The 17551-nt window shown below is 35.3% G+C and overlaps 1 protein-coding gene across 1 annotated transcript in view; it reads right to left on the bottom strand.

The window, feature by feature from the left end:
* Nucleotides 1–17551, bottom strand: part of atp2b3b (ATPase plasma membrane Ca2+ transporting 3b) — an 89116-nt gene that overhangs the window by 48062 nt on the left and 23503 nt on the right. The window contains exons 3-5 of the mRNA XM_073822667.1: nucleotides 9570–9767; nucleotides 5980–6237; nucleotides 5601–5726 (exon numbers count right to left, since the gene is read on the bottom strand). Of these exons, the coding sequence (XP_073678768.1) occupies nucleotides 5601–5726; nucleotides 5980–6237; nucleotides 9570–9767 (582 nt within the window). The remainder of the gene's footprint in view (nucleotides 1–5600; nucleotides 5727–5979; nucleotides 6238–9569; nucleotides 9768–17551) is intronic.

Below are 17551 nucleotides of genomic sequence, written 5' to 3' on the forward strand. Positions count from 1 at the left end.
AGTTCAAACCCATTTTACAAGAAAATAACAACTTTATATAATAATATTAATAATAATGGTTTAATTAGTGTTTTTTCAAAGTTCAAACCCACTTTACATAAAAAATAACCACTTTAATAATAATAATAATAATTTAAAATAGTGTTTTTTCAAAGTACAAACCTGCTTTACAAGAAAATTACCAATTTCTATAACAATAACAACAACAACAACAATAATAATAATAATAGTTTAATTTAAAGTGTTTTTTTCCAACCCACTTTGCAAGAAAATTATCAAATTCTATAATAATAATAATAACAATAATAATAGTTTAATTTAAATGTTTTTTTAAGTTCAAACCCCCCTTTTTGCAGAGTTCAAACCCGCTTTGCAAGAAAATTACTAATTTCTATAATAGTAATAATGATAATGATAATAATAATAATAATAATAATAATAATAATAATAGTTTAACTTAAATGTTTTTTTTTTAGGTTCAAACCCCCCTTTACAAGAAACTGACCAATTTCTATAATAATAATAATAATGATATTTTAATAGTTTAATTTAAATGGTGTTTTTTCAAACCCGCTTCACAAGAAAATTACCAATTTATATAAGAAGACTTTATATGGCGCCTTTCCGAAGATCAAGGTTGCTTTACCTACAATTGTCTACATAAGAAATCTACAATTGCCTTGACAAGAACCTACTGGCTGAATAAGACATTTTACATTTAGTGCACAAATTCAAATTAACTAAACAAACCAGCGCTACTGAAGACCATTATTATGACAGTTGTTGCAGCTCATATTTCTATACTTATCTACAAATACAGACAGCCGGGCCTGCTGCAGTTCACCATTAGCATTTGCCTCCAGACCTCACACAACAACAGCCTCCACACATTAACTTCAGCAAAATATCATTGGGATATTATTCAATAATATCATCAGTAGAGCAGGACAGCCTCATAAAGGGAATGGAGTTATCATCCCAAGTGTCTAAGAATAGCATGGAGGAAGGGAGAGGGCATGCACCAGTGCTCACAGCAGGAAACAGAGATTTGCAGATCTAATTAACAACATCTGGATGCCACTGCAGCATCTCAGTTATTCTGACACACAGAATGCGGACGCTCCGAGTGCTTTGTGCTGCTGACTGACAGCTGAAGGAGCGTAGCCTGGAGGAGAATACAAAACTACTTCAGACACTTTCAAAAAAGGCTGACCGGTCTCTTAAGGAGAGTGATGGCCATCAACCTTTAAACTATGATTTACCTTTAGCACCTTTAATGCACAGTGACGTTTTTGCTACTAGCAAGGCCCATTCACACTAAGTATGATACCTACACAGACAGAAGCTTTTGAACGGTAAGATTTTAAATGTTTTTAAAGAAGCTCTTCTGCTCGCCAAGCCGGCATTTATTTGATCCAAAGTACAACTAAAGCAATAATATTGTAAAATATTTTACTATTTAAAATCTATTTGAATATATTTTAAAATGTAATTTATTCCTGTGATCAAAGCTACATTTTCAGCATCATTACTCCAGTCTTCAGTGTCACATGATCCTTCTATGTGCTAATTTTCTGTTTAAGAATTTTTTCAGGACTCTTTGATGAATAAAAAGATCCAAAGATCATCATTTATCTGAAATAAAAAGGGTTTAAGGTTTTTTTTTTTTTTTTTACTATTCAAACGCTTTTTTGGGAAAGAAATTATAGAAATTTATACATTTATTTAGCAAGGATGCATTAAATTGATCAAAAATGATGATAAAGACATTTATAATGTGACAAAACATTTCTATTTAAGATAAAAGCTGCATCAAAGAAACCTGAAAACATACTACTCAGCTGTTTTTAACATAATAATATTGTTTTTTGAGCAGCAAATCAGATTATTAGAACAATTTCTGAAGGATAATGTGACTGGAGTAATGATGCTAAAAAATCAGCTCTGAAATCACAGGAATAAATGACATTTTAAAATATATTCAAATTGAAAACAGTTATTTCAAATAATACTTTGATTCAAATAAATGCAGGTGAGCAGAAGAGACTTCCATAAAAAAAATCTTACCGTTCAAAAACTTTTGACTGGTAGTGTATAACAAAAATATATTATAATAATGTTCTGTTTATTATGAGTGCGGCAGTTACTATCTGCCACTTTAAATGCTCAAGCTCTTTAAAGTCAGTGGATTCTGCTTGACTTTCAATTTTTTTATCGTTAATGAGCCAGGAATAAATGACCTTAAAATGATTCCAGAGATTGTTATAGTTGTGTTATAGACTTTAAAACAATCATTTAGGAGATTACGAAAACTTTATAGATATAGTTATCATTACCATCCTTGGTGTGAACATGCCTTAAAACTGTATTTAGTATCTTAAAGGCACTGTCAGCAATTTTAGCTGCTTTGCTAACTTAAGCCATTTTGTTAACTTCCACCACGCTGACCACTTTCCAAAACTCCTCTCTCCAAAATCATGTCCAGATTTTCACAGATATAAAGCATTTCTGATTGGCTCAAATAATGTGGGTCACCCCCTCCAGGTGGAGTTGGGAAGCTCACTGAGTTACAATTAAACTTCAAGTTCATTGTTAAACTAAAGTGACTCGTACCAGAGGGGCTTCTAAGAGTTCAGAAGTATGGAGTGCTTAACTTCCTACCTAATACAAGCTGTTGTGGATCAAAGAAATATATTTTGCTTTAAATGATTAGTTCACCTCCAGAACCAAAATGTACAGACAACGTACTCCCCCCTTGCCATCATAGATGTTTATGCGTCTCTTTCTTTAGCCGTAAGACCTGATTATTTTATTACTATGCCCTATAAGCATCAACACCAGTTTTCATGCCAATTAAAATCATTTCTAGAACCGCACATGCTCTCTGCACGTTCACCAGCGCCTACTAATACGTTGTTGTTCACTCCTGACAAGAAGTGCCCACTGAGGCTCATTCTTCTGAGCAACAAACTGGCCAACCAGCGATAAAAGTTACCTCAGGTATCTGTAATTTACTGTATGACTTATTGCTATAATTCCAATCTTGCTCATATTTTACTGAGGCTTGTCACTGTGAAGCAATATGCAGTCTTCCTATAAGAAACACACATGCATTTAGAGCGATTATATTAACGGTTTGGTTAGCATTGTCTATGACAGACTTCTAATTAAAAAAAAAATTAGGCCTAATATTAAGTGGTTTAAATATTTCCACTACACATACAATAATACTATGAAATAATAACAATTGTAACTTATTTGTGATTATTAAATAAAATTTTAAACAATAATTCTATTGCACTAAAAAATAAAAATTTAAGTATTTAATGGAAAAGTTCACCCAAAATATTAAAATTGTGTCATTAATTACACACCCTCATGTTGTTCCTGTAAAACCTTTGTTCATCTTCAGAACACAAATTAAGATATTTTTGATGAAATCTGAGAGCTTTCTGACCCTGCATAGACAGCAACACAACTACCAAGTTCAAGGCACAGAAAGGTAGTGAAGACATCATTAAATTAATCTATATGACATCAGTGGTTCAACCTTAATGTTATAAAGCTACAAGAATACTTTTTTATGATCAAAGAAAACAACTGCAGCTTGTTTGCAAGCAGAGGAAAGAACACGCATATGTTGTGCACTTTCGTGAACGAGTGTCGAAAACTGACATGGAAGAGAAGAAATTATTAAATAAAGTCGTCATTTTTGTTTTCTTTGCACAAAGCTCTTGGATCTCATCAAAAATATCTTAATTTGTGCTCTGAAGATAAACGAAGGTCTTACGGGTTTGGAACGACATGTGGGTGAGTAATTAATAACAGACATTTCATGTTTGGGTCAACTATACTTTTAATTAATAAAATAATTTAAAGTACAGCTGTAACACTATAATAGTTACTATTTTCATCTTAATTTCTTCATTTTCAGCTGTTAAAGCTTTTATTTTGACTGACTGCAGGCAAATAAATAAATGCGCTGAGTTTTAGAGTGAAGCACAGCACTGTGCTCAAGAAGGCATGCAGTTCATGATTTAGTGTTTTATGTTTTTAGGGCAGCTTTACTGTAAACCGAAACACATTAAAGGTGCCACAGAATGCATTGATACATATTTTAAATTGTTCTCTGATATCTACATAGAAGGTACATGGCATAAGAAAGGGCAAAAATGATCCAGAAACGGTTTTACAGGTCCATTTAAAACCCTAGGATTTGTCCCTAGAATTAAATGGTCTGTTATTGCCTTATTTGGAAGGTTCATGAATCATAATGATGAGCTTTGCTCTGATTGGCTGTTTCACAGAGCGGCTAATTTAGCTCTCACACAGCAGGAAGGAAACACATGGAGGAAAATATATTTAATTACGGAGCTCAAGCCGCTATTAATATGCGGGGCATCGAAACTGCCTTTTTGCTTTCACTTTTGAGATTTGCATCACATGTGCTCTGTGTAACGCTATACTACAGCCGCAGTACTTAGCACATTTGACAGGTTTAGATGCTGTTAGCGGTGATCAGGATCTGCAAATAATTTGCCATCGTCCGCGCAGTCATCTCTCCTTACTCTGTTAAAGGAACACTTTACCTTTTTTGGAAATAGGCTCATTCTCCAACTCCCCCCGAGTTAATAAGTTGAGTTTCTGGCGATATCACTTTTAGCATAGCTTAGCATAGATCATTGAGTCCTATTAGACCAATAGCATCGCTTTCAAAAATGACCAACGAGTTCCTAATCTTATCGGCCTAGAAATAACAGCTTTACATTTTCCGCCGGTATTAGTACGCAATATAACTACAGAAGAGTCAAGTTTTGAATAGGATAAATATCAAAACTCGTTGGACATTTTTGAACACGATGCTATTGGTCAAATTGGATTCAATGATCTATGCTAAGCTATGCTAAAAGTGATATCGCCAGAACTGAAAAACAGCTGTAAAACAGAAAAATGGTAAAACTCAACTTATTAACTTGGGTGGAGCTGGAGAATGAGCCTATTTCCAAAAAAGTGGAGTGTTCCTTTAATGTGGTAAGTGAAATCTTATGTACTGCAATGTAACAGGCTAGTGCTAGCACGAAGTTAACCATGTCCCTTCAGTGGCTCGCCTTATATTATTAGAACGCATTATTTGTTTTCCATGTCTTTGTAAGTACAGGCACCAACCCATCCCTGCACTTAACATCTCCTGTACAACCTGGAATGTAACATTTATTCCTGTGATCTGATATTTTTGCTATTGTCCTCATTGTTTCACAATAGCCTAAGTTACCTGAAGAACTTCTGATGATTGGCTATGCAAATGTTGGGGGCGTAACTATTAATGATCGCGACTCTTACATAATAGTCTGTGTTATGTTGGAATTGGCCTCTTTTTCAGTGGTCTTTTGCCAACACTAGATTTATATAAGAAGGAGTAAACGATGGTGTTTGAGACTCACGGTATGTCATGTCCATGTACAGAACTGGTATTATTCAGCTATGCCAAGGTAAATACAGTTTTCCATTCTATGGCACCTTTAATACTGTACCGCAATATCAGCTTCAAAATATGGTCTAGCAACATCTCCTGTATGATCCACACATGTACGCATGCTTACCAGAGAGAAGCATGGGGTCCTTGTCGACTGACTTCCGCACGTGGTCCGATTCACCGGTTAAAGAGCTCTCATCGATTTTCAGGTCATTTCCCTGAATTAGGACCCCATCAGCAGGTAGGAGGTCACCTGAGAGAGGAAAAAAGGGATCAAATAAATATCCCGTCATCAGTAGAGCATCCTTAATATCCCAAAAAGCATTCACTGTTCCTACCAATAATTTTATGTTGCGCAGGGTACATTATCAACAAATGAGTTTGTGGAAATGTGAACATTACTCTAAAAATTCTGGTGTTAATCCACACCTTCCTCATATTAGATGAGTTAAGCCTAATCTCAGCATTTATTTTATTCTCTGGGCTCAGTGGAACAGGAAACTGACCGTATTTGACCTGGGCCATGTCGCCAACCACCATGTCGGCAACGGGGATCTGGATGACGTTTCCATTGCGCACTACAGCGAATCGCTGCTCCAGCTCGATGCGGCTCTGCAGCCCTCGAAACTGTTTCTCTTTACTCCAGTCGTTGAAAGCTGTCACCAGCACCACACAAATGACAGATAGTAGGATGGCCGCACCTTCAATCCATCCTGCCTCTGCCTCCCCCTCATCTTCAGCTCCTCCTGACACATTTCCACAACCTGAAGAGGTTATAAGTTCATAATTACATGGGCGTGTGCAAAACTTGATACTGAATGATCAATTGCAGTTGATGCTTTCTGATGCTGGAAGCAGAGGCTTTCCAGATAAGGCGCATTGGAGATGTGGTGTTTAGGACTTGGACCCCATTAACATCACTTTATAAGTATTTATTCCTAATTATTGTCAAAATATCTTTTAAACTTTGTAAACAACACATTATATTACATAGCTAAGCAAAAAATGGTAAAATACAAAAATTTCAGTAAGCAAGCAAACCTGCAAAGCACAATCTGGTTAAGGAAAGTTCTTTTGATTAGCTAGACTAAGATATCATGATAGCACACTCATTTTTCAGATACTGACATTTCTTTAATGTCTTTTGATTTGTCACAGTATATTGGATCCGGGCAGCTCTTAAAGTGACAGCAGTCTAAAAGTTTCTTGTCTTATTGCTTTTAATTAGTTTCTTATTCTTATTTAATCACTGACTCCTTGTTTTCAGTGAGCTTGAGTTTTGTTTGGTTACAAAAATAGGATTTTTTTAATAACACAGCTATGTCATTATTAATCAACCCCTATTCAACACTGCTGTTTTGAGTCACTTATTTTTATGGTAGAGAACAAAATTTTCTTAAAACACAATTAAGCCTTTTGAAAAAACTCTATTATTATACAGAATTAGCTTGAGCTGCTACACATTTAGCCCATGCATGTGCTGAAGTTGAGTAGCAAATATGGTAAAGTTAACAGAGCTCTCACAAAAGCTATAGAAAAGAAATAGTTTTATTATATTAGAAAGTATAAGGCTACTTGAAGATTTCTAAGACATTAAAAGTTCCTAGAGACACAGCTGGCAGCCTTATTCCTTAGTTTAAAGTGTGTTGTACCAGAAAAACTTTTGAGGATATTGAACAAAAAAAGCACAATATCATAAAATGTTTGATCAGAGCAACTGAGAAAAACTTGCAATGTACAGTCTGAGACTTGCAAGATGACCCGACAAAAGGAGGAAAACTTTTTCAATGCAGCGTATAAAAAGAACACTAGACAAGTATGACATTCATTTTGAGGTAGGGCTGTGCAATAAATCGCATGCGATTGTCATGCGTATCTCATCAGTAAAGCCGGTTCTGTGATTAGTAGTAAATCTCCATCACCTGCGTTCAGATGGCGCGGTATTCAAAACACTGAGACGTAGATCACTGAAAAGCTACGCAATATCGCGTTCAAAATCGAATGCGATTCATCCGCGATTTTGAACGCGATATTGCGTAGCTTTTCAGTGATCGACGGCTCAGTGTTTTGAATACCGCGCCATCTGAACGCAGGTGATGGAGATTTACTACTAATCACAGAACCGGCTTTACTGATGAGATACGCATGACAATCGCATGCGATTTATTGCACAGCCCTATTTTGAGGCATCTTGACGAATACCACTCTTGACCAAGAAGAACTAAAAGACAGGCTTAAACATGCTAAAATTAATTTGGATAGACCTGTGGAGTTCTGGAAGAAGGTTTTATGGAGTGATGTGGCCAAACTGGAACTCTTTGGACCTTTGGATCAGCAGTGTGTCTGGTGCAAAAAAGGCAAAGCTTATAGGCAGAAGAACCATTGTCAAACATGGAGGTGGGCCAGTCCTGTCATGATTTTTGTTTACTGCAGCAGGAAGTGGAAAACATGACAGGTGTGAAGGATATCATGGATTCCTTGAGGTATCAGGCCATTTTGGCAAGAACTGTGACGTCTTTGGTGCGATGACTGAAGCTGATGTTCAATAGACTTTCCTGCAGGACAATCATCCCAAACTACACATCCAAATCTACTTATGCTTGGTTCAGAGATCAGCCATAGAATGTACATGAGTGGTCTGTTCAGTCTCCAGATTTAATTGTCCTTGGAAATATTTGGTTGAATTTAAAGAATGCAGTGGCAACGCGAAAACCAAAGATTATCAGTGATCTGAAAACTTTATCAGGCAAGGAATGGGCCAAGATTGCAGAAGAGAGGTGACAGAAGCTTCTACACACTTCAAAGCAGAAGTTTTTGGTGGTTTTAAATAATAAAAGATTCTGCAACAAATTTGACTTCTGGGGGTTGAATAATTTTGAACATGAATGTTTAGAGCCAATTAGATTCTCAGAATTATTCAAATGTGCATTAAAAAACTTTCTCCAATAGTGTACTTTTGCCTTTGTTGAAATGCTTTCAAAAAATTGTTTTCTGCAGCAAAATGTCTTGCAGGTCAACGGGGTTGAATAATTTTGATTGCAACTATATATATAATAACCATATCAATATATATATATTGCTACCTTTGAAATAAAATGACTTATATCTTGATATAAAATATCGCCCAACCCTAAATCGAAAAAGACATTAGCATAATGCTAATGTCAGTGTCTGAAAAACATAGTGTGTTATCCACAAAAATATTAAGCAACAACTTTTCACCATAAATAATAAAAAATGTTTTTGGAGCCCAAACATTGTTGCTTCTACTGTATTATTGATCAAATAAATGCAGCCTTGGCAAACATAAAAGACTTTTAAAAACATTAAAAAACTTTTGACGGTAGTGTACGGAGAGCATAAAATATTTGATAGATGACTAGATGCTCAGAAGTCCCCGGTTAAAGCAGGAAAACAAAAATATGGAATACAACAAGCTAAAAGAGACAGAAGAACTAGAAGAGAATATCTAAAACAGAAGAACTGTTTACACTGCAGCTAAATATTTAGCCATCTAATTATAGAAAAAATGTCTTAAACTGAAGATTAAAATTAATATATGAAGTAATGTTGTAACACTCTTGCAGTTTATTGTCTTTTGGTAGATACAAGAAAGAATAACAAATAAATAAATAAATAATGTTCAAATCAGTATTTAATATCAGTAATAACCATGTAATTAATGTGATAATGTGCAGTACGGCTGGCAATATTAAAAATGGATGGATTTATTTTGCAATAATGCTCGGCTGGTTATACATTATCCATTCTATATGCAGCCAAGCCAACTCAATATGCGATTGTATAAAACTTTCAGAATTATTTGCCATGTTTGACTGTTTATTTGTCCAGCACCCCTAAACTCGTTTTCTCTTTCTCTGCATTCCTGCTTGACATCCTCTTTTCTCGCTCCATTTTCTCACCTTCATTCTCACCTTTTTCCTCTCACACTCCCTTGATTCAGTTCTCTCTCTCTTCCCTCCCACTCTCTATCCGTCATTCCCTCCTCCCTCGCCCCACACCATCCCTTTAACTCGCTTCGTCTACACACCTCATCCCTCTAACATCCCTGTCTAGCTTCCTCTCTCTCTCTCACCCTCGCTCTCGTGTCCGGGTGGCTGATAGAAGGACAGGCCGAGGGAGATGATGGCTGCAATCTCCAGAATGATGAGGGTGACGTCTTGTAATGCCTCCCACACCAGCTGAAGGAAGGTCTTGGGCTTTTTCGGGGGTATGAAGTTTTGTCCAAATGCTTGTCCGCGCTTCTCCAGATCTGCCGGGTTGTCTGACAAACCTGAAAGGAAAAGCAGAAGAGTCAAACAGAGGTCATCAGAATTTTTGTCATGCGTGGGTGCCCTCACCCCCAGGGCAATGAGTAGGATATACCATTAAGGAACTTAGTGTGCCTCTCTCATCTCAGAGCCTGGGACTTTCCTGTTAAGGTTTGAAACATCCTGTGCATTTGGCTTCAACCGATGCAGTACACATTGTTTTTAAACAGTCATTAAGAATGAAATGCTTGTGTTTGCTATCTGCAGTCTGGCTCTTGACGCAATTTGGATTTTAATGGTCTTTAGCCCTAATGTCTTTTGGCAAGAAGCATTTTTGGACAAACTTTGTCTTTTGACAAGGGCACTATAAAGTTTTACTGATGAATCCTTGATATAGATAAATCCTTGAATCCTAATGACGAAGGTATACAGTCAGGGTGTGATTTGTTAAAAAAAAGAGAGGAGATGTTTAAATGAGAATGTTAACATTTAAATTTGAATGAAGATATTTCTTGAATGTAGAAATAGGCCTACTGTGTAATTGATATAAAATACAAAAAAGAATTGTCTAATCTAAATTAATGAAATTAAATATTCTTTTATCGATTAACTTATTGACTATAAATTTATTTATATAATTATCATTTACAGGATATACCGGTTCAAACGCAAACAATTTGAATTTTAAAAAAGCCAGCTCAACGAAGACAGCATCGTGAACTGAGTACTGAATACACTTCTGACTGCTGGTTAGAGAACTATTAATAACACACAACTAATTCTTTAACTGGGTGAATAAACCAACTATAAAAGTCAAACAAAAAGAGGAGAAAATACTGTAGCAGACAGAGCAAGATGTGCAAATATTTGAAGTAAATCCTAAATACTAAATTGGTGGTTTATTTGAATGCACTTCTGATGGAAACTGACTGTCTTCAGAAAAGTTTAAATGTTTTTTTTTTTTTGCCTTTTTGCCTTGCATATGAATGCATATTAATGTAGTTTTTAAAAGCTAAACAGTGGAAACAGGGAAACAGGAAAATGAACAGTATTGCTGCTGTTCCATAAGCGCCACCTGCTGTGTTTTAATTCAGTCAATCTGCTGTTTTTATTTTGTATGACCACGTTTTAATGCCACATTAAAAAATAAAAAATCTAAGATTAAGAGACTAAAGTCATAATATTTTGAGAATAAAATCAATAAAGTCTAAAAATTATATTTTTTAAACATTATGACTTTAGTCAAATTAAGTCAAAAATATAAGAACAAGGTCGAAGTGTTTTAAGAAAAATATTGAAATATTTTGAGAATGAAGTCAAAATTATAGGAATTAATTCGTAGCAATTATGAGATTAAAGTTATAATATTTTGAGAGTATATTCTAGCCTATTGCATATAATTTCCAATAAATTTTGACTTTCTTCTTGAAACATTTTCACTTTATTCTCAAAATATTCAAAATTAATTTTCGGAACATTTTGACTTTCTTCTCTGAACATTTTGACCTTAGTCTCGGAACATTCCATCTTTATTCTCGGAACATTTCGACTTTATTTTCAGATCATTTCATCTTCATTCTCAGAACATTTAGACTTTATTTCATTTAGTTTCAGATTTTGAAATGATACAATCTAATTTACATCAAAAATGGCTCATACTATATTAAACATGTTTGTTTGGATCGTGATTAAAATACAGTGGTTCTGCAACTGTTTCATGCATTATAAATCATATAAAGGAACAGTCCGGGACAAAACCATTATAAACTACCGCCAGAATGCAAAAACAAAAAAAACAACAAAAAAAACAGTAATACCCATTTTCTAGTGAAACTGCCCAGCACTATGAGATACGTACTAAGATAAGCTGTAAAAATGTTCTTATCTTCATTTCAATCTTAGTCCAAGGTAAGTTGTAATGTTGTGCACATTTTACACATTTAAAATCACATACTACCAGACTTTCACTCCAAACACAACAAACTCACACAGAAACATGCACTTTGTTGCTAGGAGACATGACAGATGAAAACAATGTGTTGAAAACAACATGTTTGATATCCTCTGACTGGATGGAATCACAGTATGAAGCTAAAAAACCTTTGTGCAGTAATACTGATGTAACATCAGTAGTTCGACCTTATGGTATGAGAACACTTTTTGAAAGAAATTCTTGAATAAAGTCAATTTTTTTTTTCTATGCGCACAAAAAGTATTTTCGTAGCTTCATAAAATTACAATTGAACCACTGATGTTATGGACTATTTAACAATGTCCTTCCTACCTATGCAGGGTCAGAAAGCTCTTGGATTTTATTAAAACATCTTAATTTGTGTTCTGAAGGTGAACAAAGCTCCTACAGGTTTGGAACAACATGATGGTGAGTAATTAATGATAGAATTTTCATTTTTTGGGTGAACTATCCCTTTAACTAGCATTTTATTGGCCAGTTGTCACTTTTTTAAAATGTTCTAAACACACAAACATGACGTAGGAAAAGATGCAGCTAATGTGTAAAATGTAAACTTAATACTAAACTGAACTAGTGAAGTAATTTGTAGTCAACCCCAGAAAATGTAAAAATGCTGTTCCTAAAGTCACCAGAATATTGTTGCCTTTAAACACCACTAGTACACCTTGGACCAAACAAAACCTTACAACTTGTAAAAAAAAAAAAAAAGCTGTTTGCATAAAGAGTTCATAGATGATACAGTGAAACAACTCCAATACCATTTCACACAAAGCACTTTAAATAAACAATGGAGCTAACTGACACCTTTAATATTTAAAGTAAATCCTAAATACTAAATTGGTGGTTTATTTGAATGCACTTCTGAGGGAAACTGACTGTCTTCAGAAAAGTAGAATTTTTTTTTTTTTGCCTTACCTCCATATAAATGCATATTATTGCAGTTTTTAAAAACAACTGCTTTGTTTACATCAAGAATCAGGGAAACTAAGAGTATTGCTGCTGTTCCATAAGTGCCACCTGCTGTCAGAGAGTGAATTTGTGTTTTAATTCGACAAGTCAATCTGCTGTTTTTGTTTTGTATGACCGCATTTTTGTACCAAGTTACAAAAAATAAAAAAATCTAAGATTAAGAGACTAAAGTCGTATTTTGAGAATAAAATCAATAAAGTCGATAAAGTCTAAATATTTTATTCTCGAAACATGCATAAAGAGTTCATAGAACTCCAGTACCATTTCACACAAAGAACAGACACTTTAAATCCACCATGGAGCTAACTGACACCTTTAATAGCATCTGCACTGCTTCCCTTTCCTATTATCCCCACACATTTAAACAACACATTTAGCCATCTTACAATCTCAAAGATTCAAATGAGGGTCACTAAGACCCACACAATGTACTGTGTGTGTACGATACAATAAAACATAACCAAGTTACCATAATGACCCAAGCGTAATGTATTAGAATGTATCGATTTGTTAAAGCAGATTGTTTCAAAGTAAGAAGAAATGCGAGTCAGACCGAGCCACATATATTGAATTTCTGATGTAAATAATTAATTGCATGTTTCTGCTCATCTCAAAGGGCTCCTATATAGAACGAGGGGGCCGAGAGAAGACAGGAAGGATGAAGAGAAATGGATATGAAGACGAGACACATTGCGTTTAATGTATGCCCCCCCCCCCTTCACCAGCCATCTACGTCTTTCAGTCTTTCTCTTACTCTCTCTTTCACTCTTTCATAGATTTGTGCAGTTTCCATGGCGATGAAGACATCAAGCACAAATCGGGCCGCTCTTCAACTTCCTGTCTTCGAGCACCTTTTCGCCCAGCTACAGATGATGTCATTGATTCGGTGCGGTCCGCGTGAGCCTTGTAATAGATTTTTGATTGGTCTGCTGTGGAAGCTGTTTTTGCAGACACTGAGTCTTTTAGAGCCTGAGAGCAAATTCATGATGTTTTCAGTCAGTGTTGAAGTCGGTAGAGTCACCCAGAGTGAAGCCCAGCTGAATGAAGCACTATTGACGTCAGTCTATGAGTGTGCAGCCAACATGCTTCAGGGATGGATAAGGACGGAACAATCCAACCAGAAAACACTTTAAGTGGACAAAGGAGGAATGTATGGGCTGGGATGTATACCGCCACTGAGTCAGAGCATCAGGCCGACTGCTGGCGAGAGCACCTGAGGGTTTTACTGTACACTGATCACAGTCACTCCATACCAGCACTCAGCACTAAACCTTGCTATTACCATCACTGAATGCATGATTATACAACACTCTAGATGAGAAGTGGACATATGAATGAAAGACAGAGAGAGAGAGAGAGAGAGAGTCAGGAAGGACAGAAGATAAATGAAGATGACAAACTCATGCCATCTAAAGACAGTGTTAAAAGGACAGTACATCTAAAAATAAGACACTTTGGTAAGGTTACAATGAACTATTCTTCTACAGCAATTATTATTTTAGTTCATTTTATAAATCACAAGTCGTATGTTAACATTTAGTTATTAGCTAACTTTAATGAGGATTAATAAATGCTTTAAGAAATATATTGCTTGTATATTGGACCTTACTGTAAAGTTTTACAGAATATTCTGCTATTGACTAATCTGCCTGTCATTCCAAACATGTATTCATTTATTAAATCTGTAGAACACAAAAAGAGATGTTTTGCAGAGAAAGGTAGACATTTCTAAATGAGGACCTTCAACAAGGACACAGAAAAAACCATAAAAGTATCATAAAGTGATCTATACAAATTGTGCACTGTATTCCAAGTCTTTTGAAGATGTGTGATTTTCAATTATTCATTGAAAATGTTCCTAGCTCTCTTTTGCACATTCATGAGAAAATCTGCTACAGTATGTCTGATTTGTGAAGGGATCATTTTTTAATCAGATCTTTTTTGTGTGTGAATTGATTGATTGGTTCACAAAACCAGTCCAAATTATTTGAAAATGAATTGGTTGATCTAAAGAGATCCAGCTGATCTGGTCCGCAAAATCAATTGGACTGATTCATTCATCAAACTGACCTAGTTCTTTTAAATCATTTTAAATGTTCTTAAAATCTCTGTTTTTATTGTTGTGATTATTATTATTAATTTTTATGATTTTTATGATATTATGATTTTAATTTATCTTATGTACAGCGCTTTGAATTACCATTATGTATGAAATGTGCTATATAAATAAACTTGCCTTGCCTTGCCTAGTTCATTCACAAACTAGGTGAAGAGGTAAAAAAAATGAAATTTAATTATCCACTGAAAATATTACATTTAAGAGAGAAAATTTGCTGAGTCAGATCTTTTCAGTAAATTGAATGAATCAAATTATTCTGACAGATGCAGTTTTTAAGGATTCAGGGGTTTTACAATTTATCAAAATTTTCCCCGATTGTGCCTTTATATTAGGGGTCTTCAATTAAAACGGCTTGAGGTCCAGTAATGAACCCTTCTCACCAGCCGAGGTCCGGACAATTAAAAAAAAAAAAAAAACATAAATGAGCAAGATTTAAAGTTCAGATGCAGGTTTTCACAAAAACAAAAAGATTTATAAAATAATAAACTTTACATTTCAGCCTTTTAAGAGTAAAAAGTATCAATTCTTATATTGATTTAAACAATATTATCAATTAAGTATTATATTAATTAAATAATAATAATAATAATAATTGATTAAAAACATATACATACATTTTACTGCTTAAAAACATAGGTTGATTTTCACATTGGTCTTTGACAACAGCAGACTTATGGGCTGATTGAAAATGTAAAATCATTATCTTCCAGCAGGTGGCGCTTTTGGAATGGCAGTACACAAAGCAGCGTAGCAGCTGACTTTAAAACGTGCAGCGCTTACGTTTATTTTCAATTTATTCAATGAGCTCATTTATTCAATGAGCCTTTTTAAGTTTAATAATTTTTGTCTTTCAGTCCTCATATTTAAGACCTCCTGAAATTATAATTAAAACTGCCTTGTACCATTTTAAGGACCCGTCAACTTTCCTAATTTTTGAAAATGCCAATGTATTTTTTACTCACTGAAAGTTTCATTTGTCAGTGTTCAGTGCGTCGCTCTCCGCTCTCATCAACTGCACGCACGACTGCACCCAAACGGTTCTGGAGCTGACCTTGATGTGCTTTATATAAATTTAATGTAATTATACTAGGGATGCACGATATTTATCGGACAGATAAATTATCGACAGATTTGGGTAAAAATGACGTCATTTTTATTGCTCCGATAAATAAATGAAACCCGATCCGATAAAGTACTCTTGCTGGTAAATCAGTCAATCAGTCTGGTTTATCAGAGATTCATCTGCTTTCCGAGTGCAAGTGACTGCCTTTGTCGCGTTTAATACGTCATCATCTGTGTCGACATCATCGCCTTCGCAGGTCTGGAAGTTTTTCCACGGTGACAGAGGAGGACGATGATGCTACTGCTATTTGCAACACATGTTTAGCAAGGATTCCGAGAGGAGGTAAAAAGCCGTTAAGTTTTAACAATCTTATATCTCACTTCAGAGGTCGTCATCGCGGTGAATCTGTTTTAGGGGCCGTTCACATGTCGCGCCTAAAAACGCGTGGAAAACGCTGAAGCGCCGCCTTCTCTTTCTTTCCAAATCCAAAGTCTTTGCCAAACCGCTCTGTAGTTTGAGCTCCAGTGGCGTCTGCCGTTGCTAAGCAGCCAGGACATGCGCTCTCCATAAAGACGCAGTAGTTTCAGCAAAGAATAAATAGATTTTCAGCATTAAAAATCACTTGCAGTAGCTCTGTTATCAAATTTATTTAAAAATGTTTATTCCTGTACAGCTTTGATAAGCTGTTTCTCCACCTTGACAGTGCTTTCAGTGTTATTAAGGGAAAGGATAAAGCTGAGTGGTTGGTTCATGTCACATGACCCGCGTTGCGCTTGCAGCATTCTGAAGAGTTGAGATGTTTTTATCTCGATTCTGATGTTTTATTCCCTGCGTTGTACGATTTGGCTGCTGCACACATTCATAATATGATCAATAAAGATGGACTACATGTAAGCTTTACCACAGACATTTGGACATCTGACTTTACTCCATGATGCACTTTTCATTTTTTCCAGGTTGACAAAATGTCAAAGCATTTTATTTTATTTAGAATTGTGGTGCCTTACACAAAAAAATTAAAACATTTTTGAAGAGTCAGGACTGTTTGCTATGATTGTTAGACCCAGATATATAATATAAATTTCATTAGTTTATCTTAGATTTTGTATTCTCCTGTGTGCACAAAATTATCATATAAAAATATGAATGTATTGGTTATCGGTATCGGCATCGGCCAAAAGAAGGACTTAATTATCGGTTATCGGTATCGGTTAGAATTTTTCATATCGTGCATCCCTAAATTATACCTTAGCGTTTGGTATTTATTTATTTCATTACGTCAAAAGGCTTCGTGGCCTGTATGGACACATGTCGCGATGCAGATTCCGCCAGTTGGTAACCCTACTTTATCAGAATGCATGAAACAGTTGCAGAAACACTGCATTTTAATAACAATCTAAACAAACTGGCTGTTTTTATGTAATTTAAAGCAAAAACAGAATGATTTGACCTTAGCTTTTAATAATGTTAAGTAAAAATATCTGCACGAAAGAAAATCAGCAGGCGGGCTCAATGAAAAGGCAAATTCACTCTCTGACAGCAGATGGCGCTTACGCAACAGCAGCAATACAGAGTTTCCTTGGTTACCTCTGTAAACAAAGCAGAGCTGTTCTTTAAAGGTCAACTGAAGTGCTTTGAAACACGATGTGTTATTCTGTGTTGACGTAATTTCAACTGAAGCAGG

The sequence above is a fragment of the Garra rufa genome, chromosome 18 (assembly GCF_049309525.1).
Source record: "Garra rufa chromosome 18, GarRuf1.0, whole genome shotgun sequence".
NCBI lineage: Eukaryota > Metazoa > Chordata > Actinopteri > Cypriniformes > Cyprinidae > Garra > Garra rufa.